At 52.6% G+C, this 13543-nt stretch overlaps 1 protein-coding gene across 1 annotated transcript in view; it reads left to right on the top strand.

The window, feature by feature from the left end:
- FAM168A (family with sequence similarity 168 member A) overlaps positions 1 to 8457 on the top strand; it is a 61793-nt gene extending 53336 nt beyond the window's left edge. The window contains exons 6-8 of the mRNA XM_044919159.1: positions 437 to 611; positions 1928 to 2058; positions 2747 to 8457. Coding sequence (XP_044775094.1) covers positions 437 to 611; positions 1928 to 2040 — 288 coding nt within the window. The 3' untranslated portion in view covers positions 2041 to 2058; positions 2747 to 8457. The remainder of the gene's footprint in view (positions 1 to 436; positions 612 to 1927; positions 2059 to 2746) is intronic.
- The last annotated feature ends 5086 nt before the right edge of the window (positions 8458 to 13543 follow it).

The raw sequence follows: 13543 nt of genomic DNA, 5'->3' as shown, positions 1-13543 counted from the left end.
TGCATGCACACAGTGCTCTGGGTGCACCGGCCGCATTCATAGCTTTCCTTCACTGACCATGGTCCCTGCCTTTACATTTTAGGCAGCTTGCAGAAGCACACTGCAATAAGATACAAACATTTTAAAATGTTAAAATCAGGGCTGTTACCCCATTAGATCATCATAGCAGCCCCAGGAGCAAGGCAGGATAGGGTTGGAGCCTTATTTTTCATGCCACAAGCTGAACCCGATACTGAACTGTCCACAGTCATGTAGTAAGACAGACGCAGAGTCCCCGCTGGGGCCCAGACCTTGAGTCCCTGGGCCCGTGCTCCTCTGAGCCCATCCCACAGGGTCTGGGAGGAACAGGCTCCCAGACCCTCCCTCCCTTCTCCTCTCTCCATATCCTACCCTGCGTCTCCAAGAGCCTGTATGACCTCAGCCTTTGTTCGCGCAGGGAGCCTACTACACACAGCCGGTGTACGCTGCCCAGCCCCACGTCATCCACCACACCACGGTTGTCCAGCCCAACAGCATCCCCTCTGCCATCTACCCGGCGCCTGTTGCTGCCCCCAGGACCAATGGGGTGGCCATGGGCATGGTGGCCGGCACCACCATGGCAATGTCAGCAGGTGAGGGCAGCATCTGTGTCAGTGTCTGTCCCCCTTCTCCAGAAACTCATGACAGGCTGGAGGATACCGTCGTGGAATCGAGTGTAGCATAGCATGAGAAAATCTGTGCTGGGGGGTTCTGGGAACCCTGTCCACAGGCATGAGGAAGATTTCACCAAGAAGGACATATTGAGCTAGGTCTTAAAGGGGGAACAGAAGCTAACCAGAGGGATGAAAGAGGGAAGAGCAGTCCAGGTGGAAAGAACATGAGCATGGCACGTTCACAGAATGGAAATGGTCCAAGGCCCTTAGAAAATAGGGGCATGGAGTTGGAAGGGTGGCTGGAGCAGTCAGCAAGGCTAAAGTGGAGAGGTCCAAATACCTTTAGGTAACGGGGAACTAGCAAAGGGGTTTAAGCAGAGGAGAGATGGGTTCGGTTTAAACATTCTCTGGCTGCAGGGCAGAGGCATGGTTAGACGGGAGAGGCTGGAAGCGGGTAGATCAGTGGGGAGGCTGTAGTTCAGAGGAAGGACGATGGTACTAGGTCTCTGGATCTCAAAAGGAAGGCGTGAGGCAATGTTATTTAGCAGGCAGGAGCTCCAGACCCTGTCCAGTACTTAATTTTAAGGCATGGAGGACCCCTTCTCCATTTCTGGCTTATTCTAAAAATCACACCAGAGCCCTGTCCATCTGGAATCTTGAGGATTGGGGTGGAGACACCACAGGAATAGCAGGGAAGGGAAGTCTCTGGATGCGCTGACATTCAAAAGAAGAGCATGAGATGGCAAGAGGGCTACGAATAACCTTTAGAAGACCAGCTTTTACAGAATCATTTGAGGGAAGAGAGTACAAGGGGTCCAGTGGGTGGGAGGCAGGAGTTGGGATTTTATTCTGCCCCTAATGTAAGGGGTTGTTGAGGCCTCATTCCCCAGATCAAGTCAGTAAGCTCTCGGTGATCTGCTTGGTGGCAGCCTTGTTCTGGTCCTGGGGACCAGTTACTGATGGATCAGAGCCTCGCCTTTAGGAACAGCCGGGCTAGGGATAAGTACAACCATATAGACCAACAGTTTCCACTTGGTAGAATAGGAGGAGCATACAAAGAAGAGTAAAAGGAGGCCACTGAAGATGAGTGAGTGACTCTGTCCTGGAGCATCAGCAAAACTTTCCCTAAGGAGATGAAGCCTGGCAAGGTGGGAGGGGCAGGCAGTTCACGAGCAGGTGGGGAGGTGGGGGGCCCAGGTTGAGGAGCAGCTGTGTGAAAGGCCATGGCTTCATCCTCTTCATCCCAGTGCCTTGGGACGGCCTCATTGGGTTTACTCTTCTCTCTGGATGCTCAGGTACCCTGCTGACTGCACCCCAGCACACCGCGATCGGGGCACACCCTGTCTCCATGCCAACATACAGGGCCCAAGGGACCCCCGCGTACAGCTATGTCCCCCCGCACTGGTAAAGCCTGCAGCCCATCCAAGTGAGTGGGGCCCGGGCTGGGAGAGGTAGGACGCTGGCCGGATACCAGGACTGCCCCTAGCAAAGCCCCGGCCTGGTCTGCAGCACAGGTATCTGCAGGGCCGGTGACCGTCACCAGCTGCTTTCCTGCTCCGAGTTCAGTGATAGCACTCTTAAGGACAGCTGTGACTTTACATATATTCTACGTACTTTACATGTGTTATCTCATAATCCTTATTATGGTAGCTCTGTGAAATGAGGATTATTAGCTCTATTTTACAGATAAATACAAAGTACAACATCACTTAACCAGTAGGACTCCAGTCCTCTAGTACTGAATTCTGTGCTCTTCACCTCCAGTCTTCAGCCTTCCTTTAACTCTGGGCCTCATTCTTCAAATGAAGTCTTACCTTAATCAGATGGAGACTTCGGGCCACTGCCCCCGCCGCAGCTCCCAAGGCAGAGCCAGTGAACCACAGGGCTCCAGGGATGTCACTGTTGAATTCTCTGCCTTCCCTTCTGATCTCCCCTGACCTCCACCTCCTCCAGGAGCTCTTGGCACTGGACGGGAGGCAGGCAGCTCCACCAGGAAGGCCCAGAGGGCTCCTTGTAGGGCTCACACAGGGAGGGGAGGGGAGGGGATCTGGTGGCTTCCTGAAATGGCCTCAGGAATATCATTGTCACTAATGACTCTCCCCTTCCTTCCTCAGGTCTGGAGTCACACATTGTATGCAACTACTCAAGTCTTACACAGGTGCTGGAGCAGTCCCCTAGCAGCACCACCTCTGTTTGCAAGAAGAGACAACGGAAGTGCAAGGGTCACTTTATGCATCTTTAACGGTTTTGGTTTTTATTTTTGGTTTTTGTAAAAGCTGCTTTTTCTAATCTCCTGCCTCTCCCCACTGTCCCCTTCTTAGCCGCTACCCTTCCAGCTCTGTCCCCTCCTTCTGACCAGGCACATCCTCTCTGCTCTTCGTCTCTCCTTCCCCAAGCATCTGGTCCCTGGGGGCCCCAGTCTAGTGGCAGGCAGAGAGGGGGGTTTATTGCAATGGTTCAGCTGAAGATGTGATTTCCTTTGAAGAGCATAACACATGTGGCCCTCGGGTCCAGGGTAGAAACTCAGAGCTGTCGAGCAAGTAACATCTCTGGGGGATTGTTTCTTTATTTTTCCTAAGCAAGATTGGTTGGGGACATGACCATGTCCTGACACAAAGGAAAGTCTTCTGAGAACCATCGCAACAGACCAAGAACAGAACCACCTGATTAGGTAGGAGTGTTCATAGCAGCTTAATACCCTGGGTGAGAACCTGCGAAAACCAGATTCTTTCCTTGGAAGAACTTGAGGGAGGGTGGGGAGGAGGGAGGGCACTGTGGGAAAGAAGAGGGGAGAGAGGTGCTTGCCTGCTGGCTTTGGTTTGTAAGGTCTCTGGCCAAATTGTCTGGGCCTGGACCCTCTGATTTGCACAGTGTTGTTAACTGACCTGGCACTTCCTCAAAAGGTAATTTTGACCTCAGACCTGCCAAGCAGCTGCAGGGTGATGGTATCCCAGCCTCCCAAAGCCTTGGAAGGCCAGGTGCCCTATGTAATCCAGACCTTGGCCCCTGAGCCCAGTGGACCCACTCTCATAAGATGCTTCCTCTTGATTAGAGTGGGAACCTATGGCATTTCTCTCCCTTCCCTCTGCCTTTCCCAGTGCCAGGGCTCACCAGTCTGTCCATGGGGCTCTTGGTTACCTTGTGCCATTCACGGCCAAAGTGAAGGAACCACATTCCAGGTGGGTGCTGGCAGCTCTGAAGGTCAGGATAGTGAAGGAAAAGCAATAGCAATAAACATTTCATAGACTCATGGAACTGAAGGGACCTTAGCAATCATCTCATCCATTCCCCTGTTTGATTGATGAGGAAGCTGAGGCCCAGAGAAGACAAAAGGACTTCCCTAGATCTAGCAGTAAATTAGCATTAAATGCAGCCTTCCTACCTAAGGGCATGTTATCCACAAAAATTTACCTAGGGTTGGATTAGCTTGGTTTTGTAAAAATTAAGTCAGCAGCACCCACACCTGGTGAACTCTGGAACAGTCTCTGGGCTTTGGTTTCTGCTCTTTTCCTCCATGGATTCCAAAGGAGGGGTTTGAAGACTGGGCAGAGGTCACATGGGGGCAGATGGCAGGAACAGAAATTGCAAATGAGGAAATAGCATTTGGAAATTCTGTGAAGACATCTGGAACTTTCATTTTATACCAGACTCCAGCCCTAGAAGGAGCAAGTGGGCTGGCTGAAAAGGAGAATCTATGCTTTTAGGACAGTAGCCCCTCATCCTGAGAAGAGAGGAGGACAAGGATGAGGCCCAGGAGACAGGGGCTCTCATGGGAGAAGAGGAACCCCTGAGTCAGGAACCGTGGCTAGTCTCAGCCAGGAGCCCACTGTCCCAGCACTGTCCCTGCACCCAGCTTCTGGCTGGGCCAGCAGCCCCTCTAGGGGTAAGGGGTGCAGGAACATTTTACTGTACAAAATGGGATCATCGATAACATTTGGGACTTTTAAATAACCCTTTTGATTTTAAATTCACGCATACTTGGATACACCCCTACCCCTACCTCCCATGTCTCCCTTAAAGGAGGAAAAAATCAGGAAACTTGAGCCAGAAGGACCTCAGAGGCTGTCTGGCCATTCCCAGGAGGGCAGAGCCCATCAGCGTCCAACTGAGAGCCAGGAGTTGGGGGACCCACCTTCTTGGCCTTCCGGGGAACTGCAGGACCAGTAAGGAGAACCCTAACTATTCTAAATGGTCTGTTCTAGGGTGCTGATGGGGTTTCTTTTTAAAACAACAGTTTTCCAGTGTTAATCCATTTTTTGCAAATACCTCCTCCTACTCTCTGGTTTTGTAAGGGTGGGTGAAGGTTGTTCTAGATTATGTCATATGTGTTTGGAAAATGCCAAAATAATACTAATGATAATAGGAAACCTTTGCATTTGTCAGGTGCTCCATAGATTCAGAGCGCTTCCCAGCCTTTAATTTACTGGCCCTGAGAGAGAGGCAGGGTCAGAGTTCTTGCACCCATCGAACAAATGAGGAAACTGGTTCTAGAAGGAAAGGGAACTTGCCAATGTGAGCGGAATGCTAGTATCTTAATAGGCTTCTCTGAACCTTGCTGCCTCTAGGGGCTGGGTAGAACCACAGAGAGGAGGGAAAAAGGAGGAGACCTAGGAATGACCTTGTTACTTTTGTTCTTTCTATACCAGTAAGTAAAAACTAACATCTAGTACCTCACAGTTCACAAAGCAGTTTCACATCCACTCATCTGGCTTAACCCTGTGAAATAGAGTATTCCTCCCATTTGATCCATGGGGACACGGTGACTTGGGAAGGCAAAGGGACTTGCTCATCAGCGGCAAAGTCACCTGAATCCCAGTTTGTCCACTTTCCCTCCAGTCTGACTCCACACACAGGCTTGTGGACTGAAGCTTCTATGCTCTGCACCCCCTCTTTGCCCTAGTACGTAATTCCAGATCAAAGGCCCCAAGGCAAAAACAGGGTGCAGAAAGGTTATGGTCTGGAAGAGCCCAAGTCCAGCACCCCTTTTTCAGTATATGTGGTGGGGCCCCAGTTCTTCTGGCCTCCCCCTCTTGCTTTGACGGAGGTCCACAAGCCTAGCCAAGCTTGGGGAGTCATCGCAAAGGGAACAAGTCCAGGAGAGCAGGGGCAGTAGTGTGCCTTGGGCAGAAGGAACATTCCCAGTAGATCATAGGCGTCTCCTGGGCGGCATCCAAAGATACTGGATGGGCCAGTGGTAAAGCTGGACAGAAGGTCAGCTGGAAGGGCCCGGTCACTGTAGGAAGGCCAGCAAGCCAGAGGACGAGGGGTGTGCCCACAGGACATAGTCAGCCACAAAGCTGGCACCAGCGTGCAAACGCCTCTCCACTCCACTGCCTACCCCCCACACCCCAGTACCACAAGCTTGGTGGCCAGGGTTAGGGGCACAGGTGGTTCCAGACAATAGCCCTCTTGGCTTCCCCAGCTTCTCCTTGACTCCCTCTCCTCAGTAGCCTAGGGCCCAGGAATCTGGTTCTGGAGTGCCCCCAAGTGGTCAAAACATAACCTTTTTGCCACTTTTTGAAAAAACATCTTTTCCTGAGATAGGACAATTGCTACAGCCCCTCTCTTGGCAGTAACCCCAAAGTGTACATCCCCTTAGCTAAATACTGAACAAGGCCACCTACACCTATCCACAGTTTTTTTTAATGTACAAAGTACTTTGACACTGATTGCCAAATCCTCACTTTATAGATGGAAAAAACTAAGTCTCTCAAAGGCTTAGGAGACTTGGGGCACCTGGCTGGCTTGGTCGGTAAAGCATATGACTCTTGATCTCGGGGTCATGAGTTCAAGCCCTATGTTGGGCCTAGAGCTTACTTTAAAAAAAAAAAAAAGGCTTAAGAGACTTGACAAAAGTCATACAGTTAAGAGAAAGAGCCCAGATGTGAACTCTTCAAATCCTCTGCTTTCAGTTGGTATCTGTCACCTGCTGGGTCTCCAGTGGCAGGCATGAAGAAGGGGTGAGCTATCTGTCTGCCCCAAACAGAGGAAGACTCCCAAGAGACTGGGTAGCTCAGTCCTCCCAGCTGAGATTTTTATAATGGGTGGGCCCTGGGGACCCTGGCAGCACCAGGAGGATGAGAATTGGCAAAAGACCTAACTTGAACAAAACACTTTGGGGTCGTGATGCCTAGGACTGAAGCCACATTCAAGGGCAGTCCCAGGTATCTGTCCATTGAAAGACCCATGGCCCTGGAAAGCCTGCCCACTGTCTGCACCCAGTGAGTCGGCACTCCCAGGGGACCTGGTGTAGCCCTGAATGGCTAAAAGCACATCTGACTTCGATGCCTGGGCTTGCTTTTCCCATGGATAAGAACCAGGACCAAAGAGTTCTTGCTGTATCCCAGCTCTTACCCCTGGCCACCCAAATTGTTCCAAGTTTGAGGTATACTATCCCAGAGAGCTAGGGGGGCTCCTTTGGAGGGTTTGTTTTGTTCTGAGTGGCATTCAGAAATGAATCAATCACGTGGAGCATAAAAATAGGGCAGGCCCCTTGGTCGCCAAGCCTGGAGCCCTGCATATCAGAATTCTTGGCTCTGCTCCATGGCCAGAGAAGGCAGGCCTGGAGGGCATGGGTCTTGGTCTTTGTGTGGTCTTAGTTATAGCACTCTGGCTGGATTAATCACTTAGATGTCACCGTGGCATTCCTCCGTTGCAGTTGAGTGAAGACACATGGAAGCTCTGCTTGTCCATCCTGTATTCTACCACATCGCTACAGTATGCGGTCCCATCTGCTTGCCGAGCTTCAGAGAGGGGCAGGTCAGGCAGCGGAGCGGGCAGGTAGGAGATGGGCTCCCAGCAGGTGCATAGCCCCAGGGGAAGCCAGGCCCCACCCAACAGCAGGATCACAGCAGAGGAAACCCAGCCAGGCTAACCATCGAATTCCATACCTGAGCCTCCGAGATCAGGCTCCCATGGGCATGCCAGGTTGACTACAGTCCTTTACCTGTGTTCCCCTCACCTAGAAAACTTGTTTCTGAAGTTACGTATTACATGGTTCCAGGGCCCAGCCTTCAAAATTCCTGCCTGGCAGGCCAGCTTCAACATTCCATAGCCAACCTTGCCTGAGCCAGACTTGGGCCCCATTCCCTCAGTTTCTCCAATGGTGGTTTTCTATCTTGCATGCTGTTGAGTCCAGCCCAGTGGCCAAGTGAGGAACATAGGGGTTGGGACTGGCCGCCACAAAGCCAGAAAGGGAAACTAGAGCTCTTGTTTCCCGCAGCTGCATCCATAGCCCCTGGGCATTCATGTTGCGGTGGTGGGGCCCTGTACCCATCCCAGCTCCCAGTAAAGTGGGTACTCTCTTTCCTGAAGAGAACAGATATTAACAGCTTTGCAGATAAGTACCAGCCCATAGGAGTCAGATGGGTGAAATCCTCTTTGGGCCAGACCCCAGCAAGACCAGCAGCTCCAGGCTCTAGCCTTCCTCCTCATGCCTGTGAGTCAGGAAAAGAGTGGGAATGCCCACAGACCACCTTCTCGGGTCAGCCAGATCATGTGGATCTGTGAGGAGACTCCAGCTCCTCCTTACCCAAGGGGAGGTAAGGCCAGGCCTCTAGCAACTTGGAAGTTGTCTATAATGACCTTTAAAAGCCCAAGGGTCTGTCCCCATCTCCTGACTAAAAGGCATTGCATCCCTATTTCATATCACATGACAGAGGAACCTTCTTGTGGCATGTAACACCCCTGTAAGAGCATTGTACATGATTTTGTATTTTTTAATTAATTTTAATCTACAGGTTGGAATCTAATTTTTAAATTTTATTGGAACTCACATTTTAAAAAAGAAAAACATTTAAAATAATAATAATAAACCTTTGACCGGTGTCTTCCAAGTAGTTTGATCAAAGAACTTAGAAGTGTTTTCAAAACACAGCCTGGAGTGTAAAGATTGGAAAGTCCCATGGCCTCGCCTTGTGTGTATGAAGTGTAAATCTGGTTTTGTTTTGTTGTTTTGGATTCTTTTGGGTTTTTATTTCATTTTATTTTGAAGATCAGATAGTGATCACTCTGAAAGATTGAAGCCAAGAATTTGTAACTATGATATTTACTGTAAGCTGTAGAACATTCAATAACTATTAAAAAAAAAAGTTTCCAAAAACTTTTTTGGAAAAGTCCGGGGTGACCAGACTGGTGGTTCTTGGGGCAGGGAGACACAGACCACCGCTTAGGCCAGTGAATCCCCTGGGTTTCTTCCCAAGCTCATTCTGAACTTTTCACCAGTCAGGTAGCGCCTATGGTGCATCTCCCTGCAGGCGTAGCAGGGCTTCCCTGGGATTCAGCTGAGGGGCCTGGGAAGTGGCCATCAGCACCTGGATTAAGGTGGGTGATACAGGAGCCCTCGGGGGCCACGAATGATGAGGGCTGCCGTCTGCCGAGGGTCTACCATGGGGCCAGCACTGTGCTTTATGTGGGTAACTCTCCTAATCCTCACAGCCCAATAGGAGGTGAGCCGGTCGAGAGGGGGCAGCCGGAGAGTAAGTACCTTGGCCAAGGTCACAGAGCTTGGAGCTCAAGGTTCAGAGGTGGAGCTCACACTTAGTCTAGCTCCACAGCCCAGGCACTGAGTCCCACATTCTGCCCACCCTGGAGGAGGCAGTGTCTGTGTTTAGTTAAAGGGTGAATTTGTCAGGTGGGAAACCAAGGGAAGAGCTTACAGGTTTGTAGTCACAGAACGACAGTCAAGGGAAGCCAGGTGGTCTCCATCCAAGTAGTCACATGCTGTCAGTTTCTATCCTGAATCTCTTCCTCCTCTCCCCTCTGCACAAAGCAACTGCCCTAGTCCAGGCCCATGCTTTCCCTGGTCATTATGGCCACCATGCCCTCCCAGCCTCTAAGTGTTCAACCTCCTCAACTGGAGAGAAAATGGAGGCCCCACTGACCTGGCCCACACTAGAGCTGTAATTACAATTCAGGACTCCTAAACTCTCCGTTTCTGCCACCCCGTGCCCTGTGCCTTTGCAGCGTGCCCCCCAGTTCCCCCTCCTGTCCTCACCTACCAGGGAACTCATTCTCCCTCCCTTGCGCAGTGGAAAGCTCTATCAGATGTGGGAGTGGAGGGCACCTCTGGCCACAGCCTTGGTCGGGCTGTGTCAACAGCAGTTTCTCCAGGGCAGGAAAGGGATTTTCCCCAGGGACTCAGCTCCAGGTCACAGTGGTAGGACTGAGGGCCAGGAGCAGGCAGAGAGGCGGAGATCTGGGCCCCTGTCCTCACTTGTCTGGTCCCTGGGGTGACAGGTGGAGTAAGGAGAGGTCAAACTCAGAACTCCCCTCAGCCCAGTGCCCTAGCTTGTCCTCCAGCTCCCAGGACTGCCAAGATTTCAGAGGGAGCAAGCCTAGAAGAGGACAGGCCAGGAAAACGTCCAGATGAGGGTAGAGGCCCTGAAGGCCAAGGGCATTGGATATACCCCTACCTGATCCCTCAGCAACTCATCCCATCCTCTTGGGGGCTGCCCCCAAGGGACAGGTCAAGAAATTTAGGCCAGAGTCCCTAGTTTTACCTTCCAGCAAACAGACCAAGACGGGTGAGGGGGTGGTGCTGGAGGGGAGCTGTGCTTATTACCCCAGGGCCCAGCACCATGGTGGGGATATCTCTTACCTGGCCTGGGAAGCCCAGACCCAGCCTTAGTCTCCACACCAAGATGGCATTTGGAGTCTACAGTCCAGCCTTCCCCTGGGAAAGGAGGCCGGAGAATGGGAGGGACCACTTCCCACCCCATCCACCCAGGGTACTGGCTCTTGCTGTCTCATCATCTTGGTGTGTCATCCAAGTTCTGGGTGAAGTGGGGTTGGTTGGCTGAGGGGACAGACAAGTTTGAGAAACCAAACCCCAAGATGCAGCTAACAGTTGACAAACAGGGACACCAAGTGGACCCTGGCAGCGCAAGGGAACATTTCCTTAAAAGTGCTAATGATGCCCATTAGTCCCCTACAACACACCCCTGTTCTAGACTTTGGCAACCTTTGGTGCTCCAGAAAACTCCTCCTGATGTGTAGCCTGCTTCCTTTCCTCCTCTTGCCTAGAGCAGGTAAAGCTTTGCCTCCTAGGCCCTAAGAGGTGCCCTCCCTTTCCTGCACATCTCAGAAGCCTCAGAGGGAGAAGACTGTGTCCTGGAGAGCCAAGAGGCAGGGAGAGAGCAAATCTCAAGGCACAGCTGCCCAGCTTCTCTGGGCTGGAGTTTTCTGTGCTGCTGCTGGGCCAGGCCCCTGCCCATGGCTTCCACACAGGAAGGCCCCTGCCCACAGACAAGATGGTCCTCTCGCCCTGGCGTCCTGCCATGGCCCCAGCCTTGGGGAGCCCTGCCTGGGTTGGGCAGGAGTCAGGGAATGGGGGCAGCTGTGGCCTCAGGGGACAGCAGCACCTCGGGCCACTTCTGGCTACAGCGGGAGCAGCAAGAACAAGAGAGTGACATGGGCCTCCTGCAGGCCCAGCCTGACAGCCGCCCTCCCACAGCTGCAGCAGGCCTAGAACTCCCACAGGCTTCCACACCTTCCCAGGCTTGCGCAAGCATCAATACCTGGTTCTTCAGCCTCTCTTTGGGACTCTCCCATTAGCACTTAAATGTCTCCTTCCATCTTTAAAAAATATACCAAATACCCAGAGAACCCAGAATTAACTAAAAATTTGCTCTCCCTGGAGCCTTAGTCTCCACCAGCTATTACCTGGCACAGTCTGGCTTCTGCAGGGAGCTCAATCCATTCAGACCTGGTCCTGCTGTCACCATGTCTCCATGTCCATTAACCAGGGGCTGCAGCAGTCCTGACCCCGTGGCGACCCCTGGCCTTGTGATGCACCCTGCCCTTCACTCTCCTTCCCTCGCTTGCAGGACACCTCTCCCCTGGTCTCCTTCCCACCTCTCGGCAGTGCCCCTGAAACCGCCGAAGGGTCTGCCCTGAGCCCTCTCCTGGGCCAGTCCTGGTCCAAATCCTACTTAAGTGCTTCTAGATATTCTCGTAGCTCAGATCGGTCTCTTGAGCACTCCAGGCCTTCACATCCAGATGCAGTGGGGGCTGTACCACAGCTGTCCCTAATCCCCTGACCCACGTCCCTTTACCAAGCCCTAGCAGTTCCGTCTTAGGAGTCTCTTGGATTCCCCCCACCCGTCACGCCCACACAGCCCAGCCTCCACCATCTCTTGCCTGGACAGCTGTAACAGATTCCTTGCAGAACTCCTGCTCCCTCCTCCACACCGTGGCCAAGAGCAAGCTGACCAGCCCTGCTTTTCCCCTTCCTAAATGCCTTTAAGAGGTTCCCTGGCATCCCTGGCCTAAGGGCTTCCAAGAGCGCGTGGGGCTGCCTTCTGGTACCCACCCCCACTCTAGTCTCCACACCTGTCCCCTTCCACTTCCAGCTTCTCCAGTTCCTCATGGTGCCCCCAGGCCTCTGCACATGCTCTGCCCTCTCTGGGGACCATGCTCCCCTTCCCACATTCTCCAGCCCCCGATGTATCTTACTTACCCATCCATCTTCCAGGCTCCACGTCCTCTAGAGCTGTGCTGTCCAAGACAGGAGCCACTAGCCACATGTGGCTACGGAGCCTTGAATATGCTAGTGCATGTTAAGATGTGCTTTAAGTATAAAATACCAAATTTCAAAGCAAAAAAATTAATGGCTCATTCATAATGTTTATACTGACTTTATATTGAAATATTTTAGAAACACTGCCTTAATACATTATTGATACTCATTTTTTTTAATACTGTTTAAAATGTGGCTATTAGGAAATTTTAAATTACATACATGGTATGTACTGTATTTCCATTGGACAGCACTGCTTCTAGGGGCTTCAGTGAGAACCCAGTGAGGTGAGGGGCCTCCCCACTTCACCCGCTGCCCCATGTCCACCCGCTACAGAGCCAGCCCTGCAAGGGGAGGGATGGCCTGTCCCCCGCACGGTACCTGACACAGAGGTATTTGGTGAACGGACGGACAACCTGGGAAGAGGCACAGGGAAAGAAGCTCCTGATGACACCACTTTCCCACCTTTTATTATCCAATAAATGGATGGGAATGTAGACAAGGACAACAGCAAATTTTCAATAAATAAGAGAAATGGGGATGGCAGTGGGACCCATGCCTGCATGGCCCCACATAAATAACCAGGTCACTGGGCTAGAGTGGACATAGGAGCTGGGCTGGGCAGTCGCCCGCACTGACCAGCTAGGGGACAGACACCAACACCACAGGGACACACAAACCACCGAGGCCAGAGGTGCCTCTCCAGCCCCGCACACACCCCTCTCCCTGAATGCTCCTGAGATTTTGGGGTGGCTATGCAGGGAGGGGGGCAGATACATGCATTAAGCCCCTTCTGTAGGCAGAGCCAGGGATGGGCAGCCCCATGGGGGCCTGAAGGCACAGGCCCTGGAAGCCGCAAAAATGGGGCCATAGATAAAGCTACTAATGGGAGGGGTGGCAAGGAGTCAAGCTCTCCCCGCACACGACCCAGGCCAGAGCCTGCAAGGGACCGGAGAAGTCCTGGGCCCCGAGACACCTTTCTCTCCCCACTTCACGGTCAGAAGGATGGTAACCAGGTGATGGCCAGGGACTTGCCCACGGTTAGAACCAGGGAAACTCAGTCTCCAGCCCACGGCTTTTTGTTGCCCCTTCCCTTCATGGGGCCGCTGGAAGAGGAGGGAGAGGTCCACGCTAGGGCCCTGTACAGAGGCGGGGGCAGTAGATTACCAAGGTGTGGAGCCAGGGGTGCCAGGCAGAGGGCCCCTCCCCACTGCCAAGGCCTAGCCACCTGGTGGTACAGAAGATCCTGCAGGGTCCTAGGATCAGGGCAGGGCACGGGGGCAGGGGAGGGGCTCTCAACCTGCTCCTGCACACAGCACCCGCCAGCACCTGTCTTTGCACGGGGGCGGACACTCCCACCTCCAGGCCTTGGCCTTTGCTCTTCTGTCTGCTG

Source organism: Neomonachus schauinslandi, chromosome 11 (genome assembly GCF_002201575.2).
Source record: "Neomonachus schauinslandi chromosome 11, ASM220157v2, whole genome shotgun sequence".
Classification (NCBI taxonomy): Eukaryota; Metazoa; Chordata; class Mammalia; order Carnivora; family Phocidae; genus Neomonachus; species Neomonachus schauinslandi.
The sequence above is the reverse complement of the archived record's forward strand: the minus strand, read 5'-3'. Positions and strand labels throughout refer to the sequence as shown.